Genomic DNA, 20,278 nt, shown 5'->3' on the forward strand with positions numbered 1-20,278 from the left:
TCAGGATCCTGGAACTGAGTCCTGAATGGGGCCCCCTGCTCAGCCGGGAGCCTGCTTCTCCCTCTCCCTCTGCCTCCCCCCAGCTTGTGCTCTGTCAAATAAATAAAATCTTTAAAAAAAAATTTATATGAATTGGAGAACAGAACATTCCTAATGAGTGCAAAATGAACCAACCACCATTAGGACCCATAAGGTTTGAAAATGCTAGGATATCTAAATACAAAATTTAAAAACAACTGTGGTGTAGTTTTTAATAAGCATTTCTATATTCTCTGCTGTAATGTACAAGATAAAAAGACTGAATTTTTCCTCAAACACAAATTGGATAACGACTGTCCATAGCATGCATTAATTACGCCAAGTACATTTATCACAGGAGATAGTCAGTGCAGACCTCCCGCTACTCTCTCCTGCTATCAGTAACACATTGCTTATAAGGCATTTTCACAAAAATGGTATATTGTATGTATACTGTATGTATAAAATGTTATACTGTATGTATCCCCCCAAAATGCATTTTTAATGCAAAAACAATTACAGCAGTTAAGTATTTTTCACATGAGGACATTCTGATTATTATACTCCAAAATACTTGACATCAAAGGGGAAAGATCATAAAGTTTAACTTTTAAAAAGTATTTTCATAACAAATTGCAAAACTCACCACACATATTTATGTAATTCAGATGTTTTTCTACTTTAAACTGCCAGTTCCCCAGTGATTGCTACAGAAACTTAAGGCAAGATCTATCGTGTGAGGTATTTTACCAATCAAATGCATTCTCGCCAATAAAAAAAATATAAACTTATTGGACTCCCAAACATTTCTGAGACCTCATGGGGGAGGGGAGCAAATCTGGTAAGCAGACTTCATATGTAATGCATATTCCCTACTTCATTTACAACAGTAGACGCTATTAAGTTACCAAAGGTCTTAAGAGTGTCAACAAATTCTCGTGCTCCAAGGGTTCTCTGCCTAGGTTATCAGTTGCCTTAAAGACAGTTAAACAATCTAGAAACTTTATTTTGCTGCATCCATTGGCTTCTTAATTTACATTATGCAACGACATTTAGTAACAATGCCCTCTGTGGCTCCCAAAACACTTTCGTTCGCTCTTCCAAACCAGACGAGCAAATAGTAGAGCAGATTTCTTTCTTTCAGAACGAAGGGGCAAAGGGTCCGAGGCTGGGTAACTCCGGAGAGATCACACAGGTGAGTTTAGCCTCTGCACGGCACCAACCTGCCAGACGCCACTGACACATCCCGAACGAGGCGGTGGCCCTGAGGCTAAACGAAGCTGCACTGAAGCCTCCCCTTACTTCAGTTCCCTCACACAGGCCCCCGCTGGATGCGGCCTCCTGCGAGACTCACTCAGAAGGCCTGAGGACTGCGGTTGAGGCTTTAGCCCAGGCGGACCTTCCAAAAGCCCGAACCCAGCATCTCCCCCAACACACGTGAAAGCAGCAATTACCCACAAGCCGTGAAGCTTACCCACCGCGCGGGCCGCCGGGATCTGAGAGGCACCAGCTCTCGCGTAATCTTCTGCGTCGCTGCATTGACGTCAGCTGAAGCGACGGGGGCGGATAGTGTCTCACTGCCCTGCCCCCTCCGGATGATCTTGCGGCAACCTGGGAGGAGATCTGGCTGTGCTTCTGCCTACTGCGCTCAACTGTGACACCTGTTGTTGTCACGCTGGATTTTGGACAGGGTTTGCACAGACTTTGGAGCTGACCAGCTTAGAATCGTGCCCTTTCATACTTAAACTCGGGCGAGGTACTTTAATTTGAAACCGCTCTCTCCTTGTCCACAAAGTGAAGAGAAAGATACTGTCTAGGTTTGATGGGAAGGAAGGTGATAGAGCGGTGAAATGCAATAGTAAATGGACTTAATCCATCTGACATTTTCTGAGAGTAGAAGTAGAGTTTGGAAGACTGAGTGCCGTGATGAACCCTGCAAAGGAGGTCCCTGTTATAATTAGGCTGACATTTTAATTGGAAGAGACAGATTTAAAGGATGACTAAGAAATTTTCAGCTTACAGTAGTCGCAATAAAATAGGTCGGGGGCGGGGGAGAGTTACCTAAGCTATATGCCTGAATAATAATTGGTTTCCAAGTTATTACAGTTGGAGACATGTAAACTATTACAGGTGTCAAGGGAAACAATAAGTGTTATTTTTAAGCTACTCTGCAATAGCAGAAATGATCAGGTTTTAAAAATTTTTGCTTAAGGACTGAGAAGACCGCCCAGTACTGACTATATATGAAAAGTCATGGGACATCCTCCTGTCTTTAGGGGTCAGTGGCAAGAAACTATCAGTAAGCCGAGCAAGAGATAGATCCATCCTCGCACAATGGTTTCACACGGATGTACCACAGCCTACTCAAACTATGGGGCGGGGGGTGTTGTCCCCATACATTTCTGTATTTGAGAATAACACCATCAGCCAGCCAGCAAAGAAACCTAGATACCACCCCCCCCCGCCTTTTTCTTTACCCTCCTATATCCAATCAGAGCCTGTCTCCACTCCTCAAAGTCAGCTGACTCCATCAGAATCACCTGTGATGATGTTAAACACAGATTCCAGATTCATGGACTTCCATCCCCTTAGGTTCTTAGTAAGTTTTCTACTGAGGGGCCCACAATCTGCATTTTTAAAATGCCCGCATCTTCATTTCTGCTACTGCTACCTTAGTTCGGGTCTTCTTGGTCAGCTTTTCCCTAAAGCCTATCTAGCCTCGCTTGGCTCTAACTCTAAATTGCTGCTAGAGGGATGTTGGTTTTATTATAAAATTTCAACTTGGATAGTAATGATAGTTTTTTTTTTAAGTTGTTTTTTTCCCTTGTACAATCTACTTTTTTTTTTCTTCTGTTGGTTTTGGACACTATCTTTCACATTAGAGGCTTCCTGGGATATCTGGTAGTCGTGAATTACCTGCGCATATTAAAAAGTGGGACATTTGGGACGCCTGGGTGGCTCAGTTGGTTAAACTGCTGCCTTTGGCTCAGGTCATGATCCCAGGGTCCTGGGACTGACTCTCGCATAAGGCTCCTTCTCGGCAGAGAGCCTGCTTCTCTTGCTGCCTCTGCCTGCCACTCTGCCTGCTTGTGTGTACTCTCTCTCTCTCTCTGACAGATAGATAAATAAAATCTTTAAAAAAAAAAAAAAGTGGGACATGTGACTTGATTGGAAACAGTCTGTAGGACAAGTTTGCTGAAAATCAAGTTGAGAGAAAAGGGCTTGGTGTATGTTTGGGGGTGTGTCTCAGAATTGAGTATAATATTTATCACTTAATTCTATTTCAGGTTTCTAATGTCCTCCAATATGAAGACATTGTTTTAGGGGCACCGGGGTGGCTCAGTCAGTTGAATGACCAACTCAACCTCAGCTCAGGTCTTAATCTCAGGGTTGTAAGTTCAAGCCCTGCATTGGGCTCCATGCTGGGTGGGGAGCCCACTTAAAATTAAGAGAGACCTGGGTGGCTCAGTCAATTAAGAGTCCACCTTCAGCTCAGGTCATGATCCCAGGGTCCTGAGGGCTCCCTGCTTAGTGGGGAGTCTGCTTCTCCCTTGTCCCTCCCCCACCGGTCATGCCCACTCTCTCAAATAAATACAATCTTTAAAAAAAAAATTTTTTTTTATTAAAAAGGTGCCTGTGTGGCACAGATGGTTAAGGTCCAACTTCTGGTTTCAGCTCAGATCATGATCTCAGGGTCGTCAGATTGAGCCCCCATAGGGTTCCGTGCTCAGAAATCTCAAGAATTCTTTCTCTTTCTGCCCCTCCAGCTCATGCGCGCTCTCTCTCAAATCTTTTTTAATTTTTAAGAAGAGAGAACAAAAAACCCCCAAAGACATTGTTTTACTTTCTCCTGAACACAGTGGCCTTCAGAATTAGGCTATACAGGGGTGATAGGTAGGGGCACAAAGATGTAACTCATTCCTAAATGAACTTCCAATGCTGTTACCTTCGTCACCCCTTTCCAGAAGCCAACTTCTCAGTTTTTTAAGAGGTTCTGTGATGTAAATAGGATTGTTTATTGGCTTTGCTGCTGCTGGTTTAGAATTTAGCTTTTCCAAATCAGCTGAGCCCTTTGCTTTTGAATCCAGAATCTTTTCCTCTATCCTTGAGAGTTTAGGACTCTTAAATCCCTTTACTATCATTTTCAGGGGGTCTTAAGAGGAAGCAAATGCAGAAGACAGTTCAAAACACCATTTTTACCTGGTAATCTAGAATGATAATTCTAAAATATATATCAGATTAATCATAGCATTCTCCTGCAGTGCCTGGGTGGCTCAGTGGGTTAAGTCTCTGCCTTCAGCTCAAGTCAAGATCTCAGGGTCCTGGGATTGAGCCCCGCATTGGGCGCTCTGCTCAGCAGGAAGCCTGCTTCCCCCTCTCTCTCTGCCTGCCTCTCTGCCTACTTGTGATCTCTCTGTCAAATAAATAAATAAAATCTTTTTTTAAAAAAATCATAGCATTCTCCTGCTTAAGACCTTCTTTAGTGGTCTCTCATTGGCTGCAGGAAGACTTTCAGACACCTTACCAAGATAAACAAGATGGTTCACTATCTAACCCTACCTCTAACACTTAACCACTGCTCTCCTACCCTCCATATTCCTCATACGTGGTCCTGGAAGTTCCAGCTATGATTAAGACCCTAGTAAATCTTCTGAGCCAAATATCCACACCTGTGTTCTGGCGGGGTTTCAGGCTGAAATACCCTTTCTTCTCCCCAAGTCTGCTTGATGAACATTTACCCCTCTTATGAAAACACAGCTTAAACATCACCTCTTTGGGACATCTGGGTGGTTCAGTCGGTTAGGCGTCTGCCTGTGGCTCAGGTCAAGATCCCAGGGTCCTGGGATTGAGTACCACATCAGGCTCCCTGCTCAGCAGAGAGCCTGCTTCTCCCTCTGCCTGAGATCTCTCGTGTGCTAACAAATAAGTAAAATCATAAAAAATAAAATAAAATCACCTCCTTGGTGCCTTTCTTCGACGTTTGTATTAGAATTTACCCATCCTCCCCTCACCATCCCATGAACCCAGCATACTGCTGGGAGGGACACTCTGCCATGGTCCTGAGTGTCCTTGCAAATTCTTGCTGGGTATGCCAAAAACACAAGGTATTGATTGCTCTTTATTCAGGTCATTTGTCAGGGCTGGCTGTTTGGGGTGATGGATCTCCAGATCCGAGGTAATGTTCTTCCCAAGGAGCAGGTTTGCTTCCATTTACTATAAAAGCAAATCCCCCAAAACTTAATATTCCTTTCCTGTCACACAACTCACTGCAAGTGCAGACATCCATCTCTGCCTAACTCCATCTCCCCAGTGGGACTTGGGAAACATGGGGAACTGACAAATGAAGCTCTGGCCACTTTTTGCCATGAGCAATGCATTTCTCTTTGACCCAGAAATCTCAGGTCTACTGCCATGAAACAGTGACAGTAATAGCTTTTCAGTAGGGTACAAGCCTAGACCCTTCCCAAATGGTGACTTATACTTCTTACAGAACCTGGCAACAGCTGCATTATTTCTTTGACTTCTTATACTAAATAGTTAAGTACCTTGAAAACAGTTTCATTTCTTATGCACCTATTTTCCCAACTATCTTTTCATTCTTCTCCCTCCATTACATCAATTCCTGGGAAATATCAAATGCCTATCCCAGAACCTTGCTCATCCTTTGTCCATTTATTGATGCATTCTAATTTCACTTCTTTTCACCTAATTCTCCATTCATCTCAGTTGCCAATGTCATTTCTTTTAAGAATAAAAATTTCATAAACAATTTTGATTATCCCTGATCCTACCTCCAATGTGTGGGTTTTCCATCTAACACACAATTAACTCAGGAAGAGCCAGTTGGAAGAAACGCAGAGGACAAGGTATATAGAAAGGGAACATGGAGCTACCATGCTCTCCAAGCATACCAGTCACCTGAGTCTCCGTGTCACCAACCCGGAAGTTCTCCATACCCTGTGTCCTTCTGGGTTTTTATATGCTTAATTATGAGGGCATGATTAATTTTTTTAAAAAGATTTTATTTATTTATTTGACAGACAGAGATCACAAGTAGGCAGAGAGGCAGGCAGAGAGAGGGAGGGGGAAGCAGGCTCCCCGCTGAGCAGAGAGCTCGATGCGGGGCTCGATCCCAGGACCCTGAGATCATGACCTGAGCCGAAGGCAGAGGCTTAACCCACTGAGCCACCCAGGCGCCCCAGGCATGATTAATTTTTTAAAGATTTAAAAATTTATTTGACAGAGGCATAGCAAGAGAGGAAGGGGGAGTGGGAGAGGGAGAAGCGGATTTCCTGCAGAGCAGGGAGCACGATGCGGGGGTTCGATCCAAGGACCCGGGGATCAAGACCTGAGCAGAAGGCAGACGCCCAGCAACCAACAACTGAGCCACCCAGGTGCCCTGAGGACGTGATTAATTAGATCATTGGCCATTACCAGTTGATTCAATCTGTAGCTCCTCTCTCCTCCATCAAAGTCACGGAGATGGGGCTGGATGTTCAACCTGATGATTACATGGTTAGTTTCCAAGGCAAGTAGTCCTTATTCGTAGGTGTTTTTAGAAAGTCACCTCATTAACATAAACTCAGGTGTGGTGGAAAAGAGTTTGTTATGAATAGCGACACCTTTATTAAAGGCAAACCAAAAAACCCTCAACCACAGAGAATTAACAAATGGTTACCATAGAGGAGGTGGGTGGGTGGGGGATGGGTGAAATAGGTGATGGGGGGTTAAGAGTACACTTACCATGATGAACACTGAGTAATATATGGACCTGTTGAATCACTGTATTGCACACCTGGAACTAATTTAGCACTGTATGTTGACTACACCGGAATTTTTTTTTAAAAACCACACCTTTATTTCTCCTACCGCTTAGGAAATTTCAAGGACTGTGCTAGAAATAGGATAAAGACCAAATATATATTTATTATAAATCACAGTATCATACTACCCTGAAGACAAGGCTAGCTCCCTGTCCTGCGCTTTGTAGCATCACAGCTGGTATAATGGTGTTATTTGATTTACTCTTAACAGTGCTCAGCTGCCCAGTTGAAGATGGAGAAAATTAGCGGTTGGGTTCGTTCAGGCTTGTTTTGTCAGGTGGCTAGGAAAGAATGAAGAGATGAGGGAGGTTCCATTGTTCGCAAGAGGGAGTCTATTTTATTAAAGTTCTGCAGGGGCCCCAATAACATTATATACATACAAATACTACATAAAATATATAAAAGGGGTGTCTGGGTGGCTCAGTGGGTTGAGCCTCTGCCTTCAGCTCAGGTCATGGTCTCGGGGTCCTGGGATTGAGCCCCACGTCAGGCTCTCTGCACAGCAGGGAGCCTGCTTCCCCCTCTTTCTACCTGCCTCTCTGCCTCTCTGTGATCTCTCACTCTGTCAAATAAATAAAATCTTTAAAAATATATATATATATAGAAGTATACGTTTGAAAGAGACAGAGATACACGTATTTTTAAGAAACTGGCCCACATAATTGTGAGGGCTGACAAGGTTGAAATCTATAGAGCAGGCCAGTAGGCTGGAAACTCTGGCAGGGTTTCTATGTTGCAATTTTGAAAATTCTACCTTCAGGAAACCTCCACCTTTATTCTTAAAGACCTACAACTGCCTGGATGAGGCCTATTCAGTAATCTGCTTTCTTCAGTCTACTGCTTGGGGCACCTTGGTGGCTCAGTCTGTTAGGTGTCCGACTCTTATTTAGGTTCAGGTCATGATCTCAGGGTCATGGAATTGAGTGCCACATGCATTGAGCCCTGCATCGAGTGGGGCTCTGTGCTCAGCACGGAGTTCACTTAAGAGTCTCTCTCACCCTCTGCCCCTCCCTCTACTCAGGCTCTTTCTAAAATCAATCTTTTTTGTTTTTAAGTCTACTGATTTAAATGTTAATCAAATCTAAAAAATAGCTTCACCACATCTAGATTGGTGTTTGAACAAACAACTGGGCACCACAGCCTAGCCAAATTAACACAAAATTAATTATCTCATCAATCAGTATGTCAAACAAGTTAATTTTCAACAAAGCAAATTCAAAGGCCGTGGGCCTCTTTTGTGCAATCATTTTCCATTTTGTCAAAGGGCAAGGAGTTCAGTTATTATGGTAGATCCTGAGAACTTCCAAAACAGTTAAAAGCATTGGTTCCGGGGCACCTGGGTGGCTCAGTGGGTTGAGCCTCTGCCTTCAGCTCAGGTCATGATCTCAGGGTCCTGGGATCCAGCCCCACATCGGGCTCTCTGCTCAGCAGGGGAGCCTGCTTCTCCCTCTCTCTGCCTGCCTCTCTGCCTACTTGTGATCTCTGTCAAATAAATAAATAAAACCTCAAAAAAAAAAAAAAGTATTGGTTCCTGCCATCTAACAACTTCTCAGCTACAGAAGAAGAAATTTATGCACACTCAAAAATGAGTTTACATTGCATGCTATAGCTTAGTCTAAAATGTCTAAGGGGCATGCAGTTTTTCCTGAGAGGCTTGGATTTTCATTTTGACTTATAAACAAGAAGGCAATTTTCCTTAGGAGTTGACTAGGCTCTATTTGAAATCCAAAGAAAGAAGGCATGAGAAATGATGCCCTGGGGCAAGATTTTCAGAGGCAATAGCATATATGCATATATTATTTTTTGTTTAGAGGTGGGTCTTGGTATGTTTATTTTATTTTTTAAAAGATTTTATTTGTTTTACTTGACAGACAGAGATCACAAGTAGGCAGAGAGGCAGGCAGAGAGAGAGAGGAGGAGGAAGTAGGCTCTCCACTGAGCAGAGAGCCCCACTTGGGGCTCGATCCCAGGACCCTGAGATCATGACCCAAGCCAAAGGCAGAGGCTTCAACCCACTGAGCCACCCAGGTGCCCTGGTATGTTTATTTTAAAAATAGACTATATTGGGGTGCCTGGGTGCCTCAGTCGTTAAGTGTCTGTCTTCGGCTCAGGTCGTGATCCCAGCATCCTAGGATCAAGTCCCACATCAGGCTCACTGATTGGCGAGAAGCCTGCTTCTCCTCCTCCTGCTTATGTTCCCTCTCTCACTGTGTCTCTGTCAAATAAATAAAATCTTAAAAAAAAAAAAAAAAGACAGCAAAATCGAAGTTCTCACAAACTCCCCCACCCCCAAACATGCACAGCCTCCCCCATTACAAACACCCCCCACCAGAACAGTACATTTCTTTCAACTGATAAGCCTACATGGACACATCATTATCATCCAAAGTCTACAGTTTAACATTAGGGTTTACTCTTGGTTTTGTACACCATGGGTTGGAACAAATGTATAATAACATGTATCCACCATCACAGTATCACACAGAGCAGTTTCACAGTCCTAAAAATTCTCTGTGCCCTTCCTATCATATGTTCCTCCCCACCAACCCCTCATGTCTCCACAGTTTTGCTTTTTCCAAAATGGTGTATAGTTGGGAGTCGCACAGTATATAGCTTTCACAGACTGGCTTCTTTTACTTGGTAATATGCATTTAAGTTCCCTCCATGTCTTTCTGTGGCCTGCTCTTTTCTTTTTAGGACTGAATAATATTCTATTGCCTGGATGTACCACAGTTTATTGATTTACCTACTTTGATTTAAAAAAAAATTCCCCCAACACACAAACACATGCACACACACATTTTGGAAATCTGTGACACCTCTTCTGTTACACTCCCCATTCCCACGAATCTTTCTGTAGAGCTTACTAATATTATAGTGCTTACTTAGCATTACATTTTAAATAACAATGTTATGTGTCCTTTCTACTCAGCCAGGAGTTTTTTCCTGTTCATAAGCAATGGCCTATTTATTGAAATGCCTGGATCAGAGAAATAAGATCTGACTAGCTGGTGTCAAGAATGAAGCGTGGATGTCACTACTACTGTGCTATTCATCATAATGCACTAACTAAAGGTCACTATTTAAAAAAAGCACACACACATATTTAAACATACCTATTACATGTATTTGTCACCAACGCATCACAATGAAGTCACAAAAAAGTAGCCTTAGTTTAATTCACAATAAAGATCCTGTGAAAACACATTTTTCATCTTCTTTGTGATTTTCAATACTCTGCTTATTTTATTTTAAAGCAGTTAAACAACATTTGAGAGTATATGTAAAAAACTGTAATTTAATTGACTTCAGAAACTTGGGAAATAAAAGGTCCTGATGGAGAAACATTAAGAAATTTGTAGAATTACCAAACTCTCACAGTACCATATTCCTTTATAAAAGCATCTCAGTAAAACAAAATAAAACAATGGGAGACAAAAAACTATGGAAAAAACAAAAGTCAAATCAGAGATTTTGGTTTAGTACTTTCCCTGAGTCTCTTGTTTTTAAAAATCAAATGTAAGTGAGGCCAATTCAAAATTGACCCACAGGTCTTGCCTCCTCTATGCTGATACGAGGAATACATTTAAGACAAGAGGCTATACACTCAAATGGTCCCAGGGCTTTATTCAAATGCCAATTTGCTTATGTCACTGCCACAGGGTTATGTGACCTGCTACTGCCCGCTGCATATGGGCTTAAAGAACTATCAAGATTTTATCTTGGCCTGCCATACATAATATAACATATGAAACTATATATCAAATGAAGACAGAAGATTTCAGTTATTAATAAATACTAAATTTCTAAATGGATTTGGACACTATATACATCAAATTAAGGTAACTTAATAACACAGAAACAAACACCTTTATGTTTTAAAAAATCTCACATAAACAGGAGTTGGGGGCAGGTCAACTTAAAATTTTCAATCTCAGATGTTATAAGAAAACACTTTTAAAAAACTGTGTTTCTTAAATCCCAATAAAATAAAGTAGAAAAAAGTGATAAGGTGATGCTCAGAATTAGATGGGCATGCTAATTCCAAAACAGTTGTCACCTTGATTCTTAAACAAAATTGGCCCCTAAAATGTTTCTACTTGATCATTTCATTTCAACTATGTATATATATTTATACATATATGTGTGATATATGTGTATATGTTTGCAAATGATCAAGTACTTCATTAAAGGAATATAATTAATAAGGATAAAAAGGTTGTTAGAATCTAAAAATTTATTTTTTACTTCAAATGTACTAGGTTACTTGCTGGGCTTATACTATAAGGGCACTAAGTAATATGAATCATACTTTATAGTCAAATGTAGGAAAACACCTTCCACAGACATGTTTTTAGAATCATTTTTAAGACATCTCAAAGACAGATGGCAAAGCACTGCTAAATTGTATGTCTCCCTTTATCAGAACGAAATCTCAATTTCAGAATAACAGCCAGCATTTCAAAAACTAATAATCATGCACTATCTTAAAATTGAGGGGTGAAATGATTCTAAACACCAAAAGTATGACACTTTTTCATATTCCTATAATTTTTAATCTTGCAATATAAGTACCCCGTTGCACAGGCGGGAAAAGCGAGGCACAAAAAGGCATATACTTGTAAGACAGGGAAGCCAAGGTCAAAACCACACTGAGAACTCCAGGAGCCTGACACTTTTGGGATATAAAGGATTCAAGGTTTGCATGAAATGTTATATTTAACTCATGTCCTGTTTGCATCATACCACCTTAGTCTAACCTCCTTTTAACTCTTTAAAGCATGGACCTGGCAAATGCCACTTACCCCCGCCTTCTCTGACCAGGCAAAAAAGGCTAGCCAATGCTTGTGAGTTTAAAAGAAATAACAAAAAACAAAAGAAACACCAATGTTGTAGTATTTTACACAATTAGCAAGGTTCAATTATGAAAATATTCCACAACTGAATTTCAATAACTTTCAAGAAAGAGTCCACAAAATTCTCTAAGAATCTGTGGGAAGGTACAGTGCCTGGCAATACTCACTAAAACAGAAATTTACCTATTCTTTGCATTCTTGTTGCTGATGCAAAATTAAATGTATATGATCTCAGAAGTGGTAGCCTCAAAGTACTAAACTACGAAATAAAAACTGAAAGGATCATCCAAATTCCTAGATAACACCAAAATATTTATCTAGGATTGTTAAAGAAAGCACTTTGGTACTTTTCTCAGAAATCTCAAAACTTATAAAGGTAAACATAAGCACGTGGCATTTTACATCGTTTCAAGGGAGTAACAGTGAATGGATAGGGTGTTAACCACCACTAAAACTTCTTGACCAACTTTGTATCTTGGAAAATCATACCTGTCCCTACCAGCTACCATTCCAATTCCACAGGGTATTTTCCAGTGAGACAAGCTGTACAATGACCATTCTTTTCAAAGCATTCCAGACCATTCCCATTCTCTTGAATCATAATATCCTGCTTTTCCACTTTCTGTTTTTTAAACTTTACCCCTTCTTGTACAGATGAAACCAGTCCTCCCACTGACAGATACACAACACTGTTTGCTCCTATGGGGGAAAGAGAGAAAAAGGAAAAGGTCATTACACTTCCTTTGGAAAAGATGATGTGCCTCAAAAGACAAGTTACAAACAGAAAAACTCAAGCCCGGATAAAAACTCCTCCTTTAGCTTCTTTAAAAGGAGGAGTAAGCAATAAAACTCTGGGCCTTTATTATTTTTTTAAAACATGAAATTGGAATTCAAGGAAGAATATAATTTAAAATAACAGTAGAAGCTTCAACTCTAGAATGGATTCAGAAAGCTTCAGGAGTAATTTTCTGGATTACAAAATAGACTCTGAAGTCAGGAAAAACTGGGTTCAATTTTAAGCTCAAGGTCACTTACTTTTCCTAAGTCTATTTTTTAATCTATAAGATTAGGGAAACATTGCCTAACTGTACAGTAGCCACAATATTATTAAAATAATATAGATATGTTCCCGGCAAAGGGTAAATATTCACAGTAAGGTATCAACTGGGTGATATTCAAAATATTTTAAATGGTAAGGCACAGCCATGTTAAAAGAAACACCAGCCGTAATCAAGCAGTGTGGAGGTACCAAGGTACACCGGCTAAACATCCATGTAACATTTATATAGTTAATCTCACCTAATTTGAAAAGCAAATGTCTTCTCGGGGATAACCTAGATCTCCAAGTCTGCTGACTTCATTATCAAAGATAACCCTACAGTACCTTTTCACTTTCTGATTTGTACCCACATCCAAACTATTCCATTAGAATCTGTGGTAAAATTGTTTTTGTTGGGGCGCCTGGGTGGCTCAGTGGGTTGGGCCTCTGCCTTCGGCTCGGGTCATGATCTCAGGGTCCTGGGATCAAGCCCCGCATCGGGCTCTCTGCTCGGCAGGGAGCCTGCTTCCTCCCCTCTCTCTCTGCCTGCCTCTCTGCCTACTTGTGATCTCGCTCTGTCAAATAAATAAATAGAAAAAAAAAATTGTTTTTGTTTTTCTTGGGATCTGATATCTGGAAGGCTTTAACTAAAACGCCTGCCGTTCCCTCTACCTGGAAAGCTTTTCTTCCTTTTCACTGGATCTCACCTTGGCCTAGGTCTCCAATATAGCACTTACCATGGGGTCTATACACACCAGGCACTCTCATTATTCAGAAGAGTGTTTAATATCTGCTCAACATGTCATACAACATGTATTTTTAACAAATACTGGACATTGTTTTTTCCTACAAGTGTAAAAACTGACAAGCTTTGGATTTTCTCTGTCAAAAAAAGCTTACAGAAATTTTAATACCTACCCAGATATTTTGCAAGATGTTCAAATTCAGGTTTATTGGCAATAAGCTCTTCTTTTGTTGGTATGTTTATTCCCATAAAGCATGGATATCTAATTGGTGGTGAAGCTACTCTAATGTGTACCTTGGAAAGAAATCATTTTCACACATTATTTTGACATTCATTTTAAGAATAATCATGCAAGGGGCGCCTGGGTGGCCCAGTCAGTAAGCAGTCCGACTCTTGATTTGGCTCAGGTCATGATCTCAGCGTCATGAGATGGAGCTTTGATTGGAGCCTGCTTGAGATTTTCTCTCTCCCTCTGCCCCTTACCCCCCTCACATGCTCACAAGCTCTCTCTCTTGCGTTCTTTAAAAAAAAAATTTTTTTTGAAGAGATAATCATAATCATAATAACAGTCATAAAAAAGTTGGAAACTCACAACCACAATTACCTTTAAAAACAAACAAACTTATTTACTTTTTAGAGAGAAAGCGTGCACAAGCGGGAAGGGCAAAAGGAGAGGGAAAGAGTCCCACTGGCACTCTGCACTGAGCGCAGAGCCTGATGCTGGGCTTGATCTCATGATCCCTGGATCATAACCCTAGTGGAAACCAAGAGTCGGATTCCCAACTGACTGCGCCACCCAGGCGTCCCTCATAATCACAATTATCTTTAAAGCTTTGTAGAAAGACTGTCATTGCTTTCCATGCCACTTCCTCCTAAAAGAGACCTTAGTTTTGAATCCATTCAACTATTAGTTATAAATGACATTTCTGTAATTTTAATTTATTTTTAAAAATCACTTCTGTAATTAGAATTACTGAGATAGTGAGTTAGAATAAGCTCTGAGATTTAAAAATATAACCCAATGTGGCAAATTTATTACAACAGGATTTGTTCTGCATCTTCAAAGAGAAATACTCTAAAAACTTAAAAAGCATTCTATTTTGTGGCTTTAGTTTTTAAACTACATACATGTTTTCTAAGTTGTTGCACAGTTATTACTAAACCAACTTATTTGAAAGATGACAATTTATTATATTGAACTATCCATTTTCATTCACTGTACTAAATTGCAATTTTTATGCCAGTATCCTATGGTTAATTATTGACACTTTAGGATATACTTTAATATCACTTACCTCTTTTGCACCAGATTCTTTGAGCAATTTGATTATGGGTGAGATGGTATTGCCTCTTACAATTGAATCATCTATAAGAACAATTCTTTTGCCCTTAAAGTTGTCCGACAATACTCCAAATTTTTTTGCAACACCAAGTTGTCTTAACCTCATGTTTGGTTGAATGAAGGTTCTTCCTACATACCGGTTTTTACACAGCACTTCCACATATGGAAGCCCACACTGATAGACAAGAAATAAAAGGACATGAGCCCCAATAAAGAACTGTAGGTTCCTATTTTCCCTAGGTCATGCTTCCCTTATGATATGTATACAAACATTTAAAATTGGTATTCTGAACTCTCCATCAACAGATTACAATTTTCCTTCACTATTTAAACTGTAGGGGAAAAAGGCAAAAAAGAAAAATCATTCAAAGTAATATACTCATTATATTTTCCACCAATGGTGGGAAAACCAATTCATCTGCCAGGAGTTCCAATGCTTTTAAACAAATATTTCTCTGTTTTGGAAGGGAACACTAAGTATGCGAAGACATGACAAAGAATAAATCACTGCCAGAAAAATTCATGGCAATTAAAAATTATCAGCAAGAAATGAATTAAAACCAGTATACAAAGGATATGCTTTCTGAGGATGCAGGCGGTGGTTTATCCTTCTTTCAAGGTAGTACCAATCTAAAATATATGCATATTATTTCTTTTAAAAAAAAATGACCTAAACTTTTCAGGGTAGTGAATGTTGAGCAGGACACCCCAGGATCACTATAGTTATATAATCAACCTAGTTACGAAAAATGAAATTAAGCATAAAAACATTACATAAAATAAAATTTAAAAGAGTTTTAGAAAAAAGGAGTGCCTGGGTGGCTCAGTGGGTTAAGAGACCAGCCCTTGATCTCAGCTCAGGTCTTGATCTCAGGGTCGTGAATTCAAGCCCTGCGTTGGGCTCCGCACTTGGCATGGAGCCTACTTACAATAAATAAATTTTAAAAACCTTAAGCAAAATGAAACGTAAATGGCTTTATTATCACCCATACTAAACAGGAAACAAATATACCAGGCTACTTCAAGAAATAGGTTTTAATAATAAGTAAATATTACCACTAAATTCTATATATATTCAGGATGTTATCATTCATTCATTCATTTATTTATTTATTTATTTATTTGACAGACAGAGATCACAAGTAGGCAGAGAGGCAGGCAGAGAGAGAGGAAGGGAAGCAGGCTTCCCGCTGAGCAGAGAGCCCGATGCGGGGCTCAATCCCAGGACCCTGGGACCATGACCTGAGCTGAAGGCAGAGGCTTTAACCCACTGAGCCACCCAGGTGCCCCTCAGGATGTTATCTTTTTAAATGAAGGGGATCATTCTGCTAATCTTTGGGCGGACTCCACTAAAACAGAGCCATTGAATGAAAAGGCTGGAAAGTAACTCTATAAAGGACCCAACATTTTCTTTTTCCTTACACTATATTGGTTTCTCTTTATATACAATGATTTCCAATTTCAGAGCTACAAAAGCATTTCACTGCATGTCCAGAGAAAATACCTTTGCTGCGTAACCAAGAGCAGCAGGGGTAGCAGATTCCGGAACAGTGCTAACCAAATCTGCATCCACAGGTGCTTCAATTGCCAGCTGCTGACCACAACGATATCTTACTGTGTAAACCATCTGGTCTGGAATGTTCGGGAAAGGAAACGGATTATTTTTTCTTAACATGGTATTATTATTCTAAGAAAATTAGCTTGTTAGAATGCTGTACATGGAGTATAAAAAGTAAAGTAAAACATATAAAACAACTAAAGTGGAAATACTTAAACTGGGGAATTCACTATTCAAAAAAACCTAGCCTTAATACACATCTGAACATCATAATCCTTCCTCCTAAAAAGGAAAACAAAACCCAAGAGTCAAATGAAAGGGAAAAATAGCCATCATATGACTTGTAGGTTCAGTCCCATATGCACAACAGATAGCAGTGTGACTCCAAAGAGCCAGGTAAGTCTTCGAACCAAGAACTGCCACATTTTGATGAGGTAAATGCGACACTTACATAAAAAGTTAAAGATATTTTATTTACCTTCAAATATACTATCTGGTCTTGCAAAATAAACATATTCAAAGATACAAAAAGCCACTGGGTTTCCTTCAGACCTTGGTATAACAGCAAGAGTTTGGACACTACGTTTGGTTATTTCCACGATTTCTCCAGGCAAGACTTCACGGTAATATCTTGGGAAACAATGTTAAAGAAAGAAGACTTTAAATAAACCAGTCCTTAGGACTGATAATAACATCTATTGTAAAGTATATACCAAGTCCCTGCCCTTATAAAGGAAAAGTGGTTCCGTTTAAGAGATGGCTTTAAAAATTAAAAAGTAATATTCCTCCAGCAGTAAATCTAATATGTATATCTTTTACCTCTGAACTCTAATTTTGAATTTTAAAAAATAAAAGCCCTAAGTTTTACTGAGTTTTGGAAGAACAGAGGCTAAAGAGAACATTTTATTCTGGCTTAAATTTTTTGATTGCAACTATTTCTTGTTGAGGAGATTCTTGAGTCTTCCTTTCTAAAAATAGGTCTCATGGTATTGTGAAAACAAGATGGCAATTTCAGAATTAGAAGGTATTACAGGAACATGAAAGTCAGCACAACTGCTGAATACAATGCACAAAAGAAACTGCATTTATAGATATGTCTTCTTACAGACATCAGAGAGCAAACTTTCATTTAAAAATTTTTTATTGATATGGAAAAAGTGAATATGCTGAGTGAAACAAAACTTACCTGGCACCAATTGATAAAAAGCTACAAGATTCTGAAGATACCACCCATCCTTCTGTTTCTGAAGATTTTTTCTCTGTAAATCACAAGGCAATTTAGTTAATGGAGTTAAGAAATTTTACAAGAGGCTACCTACTTCAAGTGAACAGTTAAACACCAAATAGATAAATTTAAAAACTATCCATTTCTACAACTTTTTGTTCCATTTCTACAACTTTAAGAGTACATGAATCTAACTAGAACTTAAAAATTTGAAAAGAAAAAAAATTGATCTTCATTCAACTTGAGCCAAGGATAAAACTAAGATACCAAAATTCTTTCAAAAACTGATTTCAATGTCTCAAATAGACATCTAACAAGTCAAAAAGAAAATCACTGAAATCATACCACAATCAATGAAAAAGCTGGGCCAAGGCAATTCAGACAAGACAAAACAGGAATGTCTATTAAATTCTTTAAAAATGGCTCATCCTCAGAAATACTCAAGGAAATATACTTTAAAAACTATCATTTGTTTCTTTTTACTTGGTTCCTTCTCACTCTTAGACTTCCTATGCCTAAAGATTTGAGGGTGTGCCAACAGTAGGACGACGATTTGGAAAACCACTATGAAATGTTATTTCTTCTGAAATGCATTACCTTTATCATTTATATCAGATACAGGCATAAGACGTCCAATGCATAGAGGACGATTTCCGTAAGGATCTCTTACTGCATAAATAACATCTCTGTGCATTATAAGCAGGGAGTATGCTGTGGGTGCTTCCTTCATTAGGTTTTTAATCCTGGAATTATATAATTGAATGAATAATTCCAGTTATAAACACATGTAAGACAGAGCTCTCATTACCAGAGCTATGAGCTTAGTCTAGTTTTACCTTGCTACCCAATCTGGGGTACCATCTTGTTCCTGAGGAGGTGTATACGCCAGTAACTGGGTAATCATTTCGCTATCAGAACTTGTTGACAAACCAATACCATGCCGCAGAAGCTATTTAGAATGGAGAAAAGTGTAATCATTAGAGGGAGAGTTCCACCTGACCCTTCTTCACCCAACAGCCCACAATTATACAAGAAATCAGGCATCATGTGAAATTTCAGTTACGAAAATCCTGCATTCTACTAATGACATGTATGAAGTCTCTGAAGATTTATTTATTTATTTATTTATGTATGTATTTATGTATGTATGTATGTATTGACTAATTGATTGATTGACAGAGAGAAAGACAGCCAGGGAGGGAACACAAGCAGGGGGAACAGGAGAGGGAGAAGTGAGCTTTTCGTCAAGCAGGGAGCCGGATCCCAGGGCTCTGGGATCATGACCTGAGCCGAAGGCAGACGCTTAACAACTGATACATCCAGGTGCCCCAGGAAGTCTCTGAAGGTTTTTAAGCAAGACAAAAAAAAAGTGTGCTAGGAGGCATAAAGAATAGCTTTCGAAAACTAAGTTTGAAGGAACGTAGACCTGCAATAAAGGTGGGGGAGAGGAGAGAAGGCACAAGGATTTGGAATTGTGATTCTAACATTTTCAGCCCTCGACAATCCTGACCAATATGACACATTCCCTTAAGAGTGGCATTATAGTGGGGCCTCTCAAGCCAGGTCTGCTGGTTGCAGTGCCAGCGGCTACCCACCCCTCACGGATTATCACTGACAGACTAGAAGAAAGGAATTAACCATACTGAACAATTAGATGTAGAAGATGTAATAAAAATTGGTTGAGTGCTCTCATGATGATTGCGAGGTTCTGAGCAAGACTGACCAGGATAAGAACATCACCATCGACATGTACAGGCTGAGTTTAAACTCATACTCTACAACATTTTCAGTAGGCAGCTAAATGTGTAGAAGTGAAATCCAGCATGTGGGTAAGGGGTTATGCCTACAAAGAATGAGCTAGATATTGTTCAGAATCGAACTTTTGGTGGTTATCTCTAAGCGATGGGCTTTTTTTCTTAAAGTAATTTTTACTTCAATATTGATTTTTTTTTGTATGAATTAAAAAGTTTTTTCATTAGGGGGCAGAAAAACATTTTATTATCATTATAATACTAGAGCCTAAGAAGAGGGTGGAAGAAAGCTCTGGGAAATAACTAAAGCTAAAATTAAAAACAAAAGGACAATGAGTGGTATGGAAGCATGGGTCTAGGTATTTTCCACCCACCAAAATTCACCATAGTTTGACTTCTCTCACTACTTAACCCATGTAAAATGCCTGGTTCTAGAATGCTAAGGAGATAACTGCATGTGCAGAACCATCCTGTTAATGAATTCCACCTGAGGTTTTATTTGCAATGTGACCAGATCAAGATTATTAGAATCCAGTGGAGGGAAGAAACTTGGTATCCATAAATGAATGGCAAGAATGGATAATTAAGCTATCAGGAATATAAATATACCAAATAACTTTATTTTTTATTATTATTGCTTTAAAGATTTTATTTATTTGACAAGAGTGCTGGAGAGAGTGAGAGAAAGCAGAAGCACAGGGAGCACCCAAGGGAAAAGCAGGCTCCACACTAAAACAAGGAGACAAGCAGGACTCGATCCCAGGACCCCAGGATCATGATCTGACCTGAAGGCAGACGCTCAACCAACTGAGCCACCCAGGCGCCCCATACCAAGTGACTTTTTAAAAAGGAAGATGAATTGACGAATAAAGGTATAAGCACAAATTAACACAGAATGCTCCAAATAACACACTATGAAC

The 20,278-nt window shown here is 39.6% G+C and overlaps 2 protein-coding genes across 2 annotated transcripts in view; both read right to left on the minus strand.

Moving 5' to 3' along the window:
* AASDH (aminoadipate-semialdehyde dehydrogenase) overlaps positions 1-1,499 on the minus strand; it is a 36,121-nt gene extending 34,622 nt beyond the window's left edge. The window contains exon 1 of the mRNA XM_080796945.1: positions 1,242-1,499. The gene's annotated coding sequence lies outside the window, so the exon portion shown is untranslated. The remainder of the gene's footprint in view (positions 1-1,241) is intronic.
* An 8,451-nt stretch (positions 1,500-9,950) lies between these two features.
* PPAT (phosphoribosyl pyrophosphate amidotransferase) overlaps positions 9,951-20,278 on the minus strand; it is a 36,716-nt gene continuing 26,388 nt past the window's right edge. Inside the window, exons 4-11 of the mRNA XM_080797031.1 lie at positions 18,444-18,556; positions 18,205-18,350; positions 17,569-17,641; positions 16,861-17,012; positions 16,329-16,456; positions 14,778-14,999; positions 13,656-13,776; positions 9,951-12,397 (exon numbers count right to left, since the gene is read on the minus strand). Coding sequence (XP_080653157.1) covers positions 12,201-12,397; positions 13,656-13,776; positions 14,778-14,999; positions 16,329-16,456; positions 16,861-17,012; positions 17,569-17,641; positions 18,205-18,350; positions 18,444-18,556 — 1,152 coding nt within the window. The 3' untranslated portion in view covers positions 9,951-12,200. The remainder of the gene's footprint in view (positions 12,398-13,655; positions 13,777-14,777; positions 15,000-16,328; positions 16,457-16,860; positions 17,013-17,568; positions 17,642-18,204; positions 18,351-18,443; positions 18,557-20,278) is intronic.

The sequence above is a fragment of the Martes martes genome (assembly GCF_963455335.1).
Source record: "Martes martes genome assembly, chromosome: 2".
NCBI classification, from domain to species: domain Eukaryota; kingdom Metazoa; phylum Chordata; class Mammalia; order Carnivora; family Mustelidae; genus Martes; species Martes martes.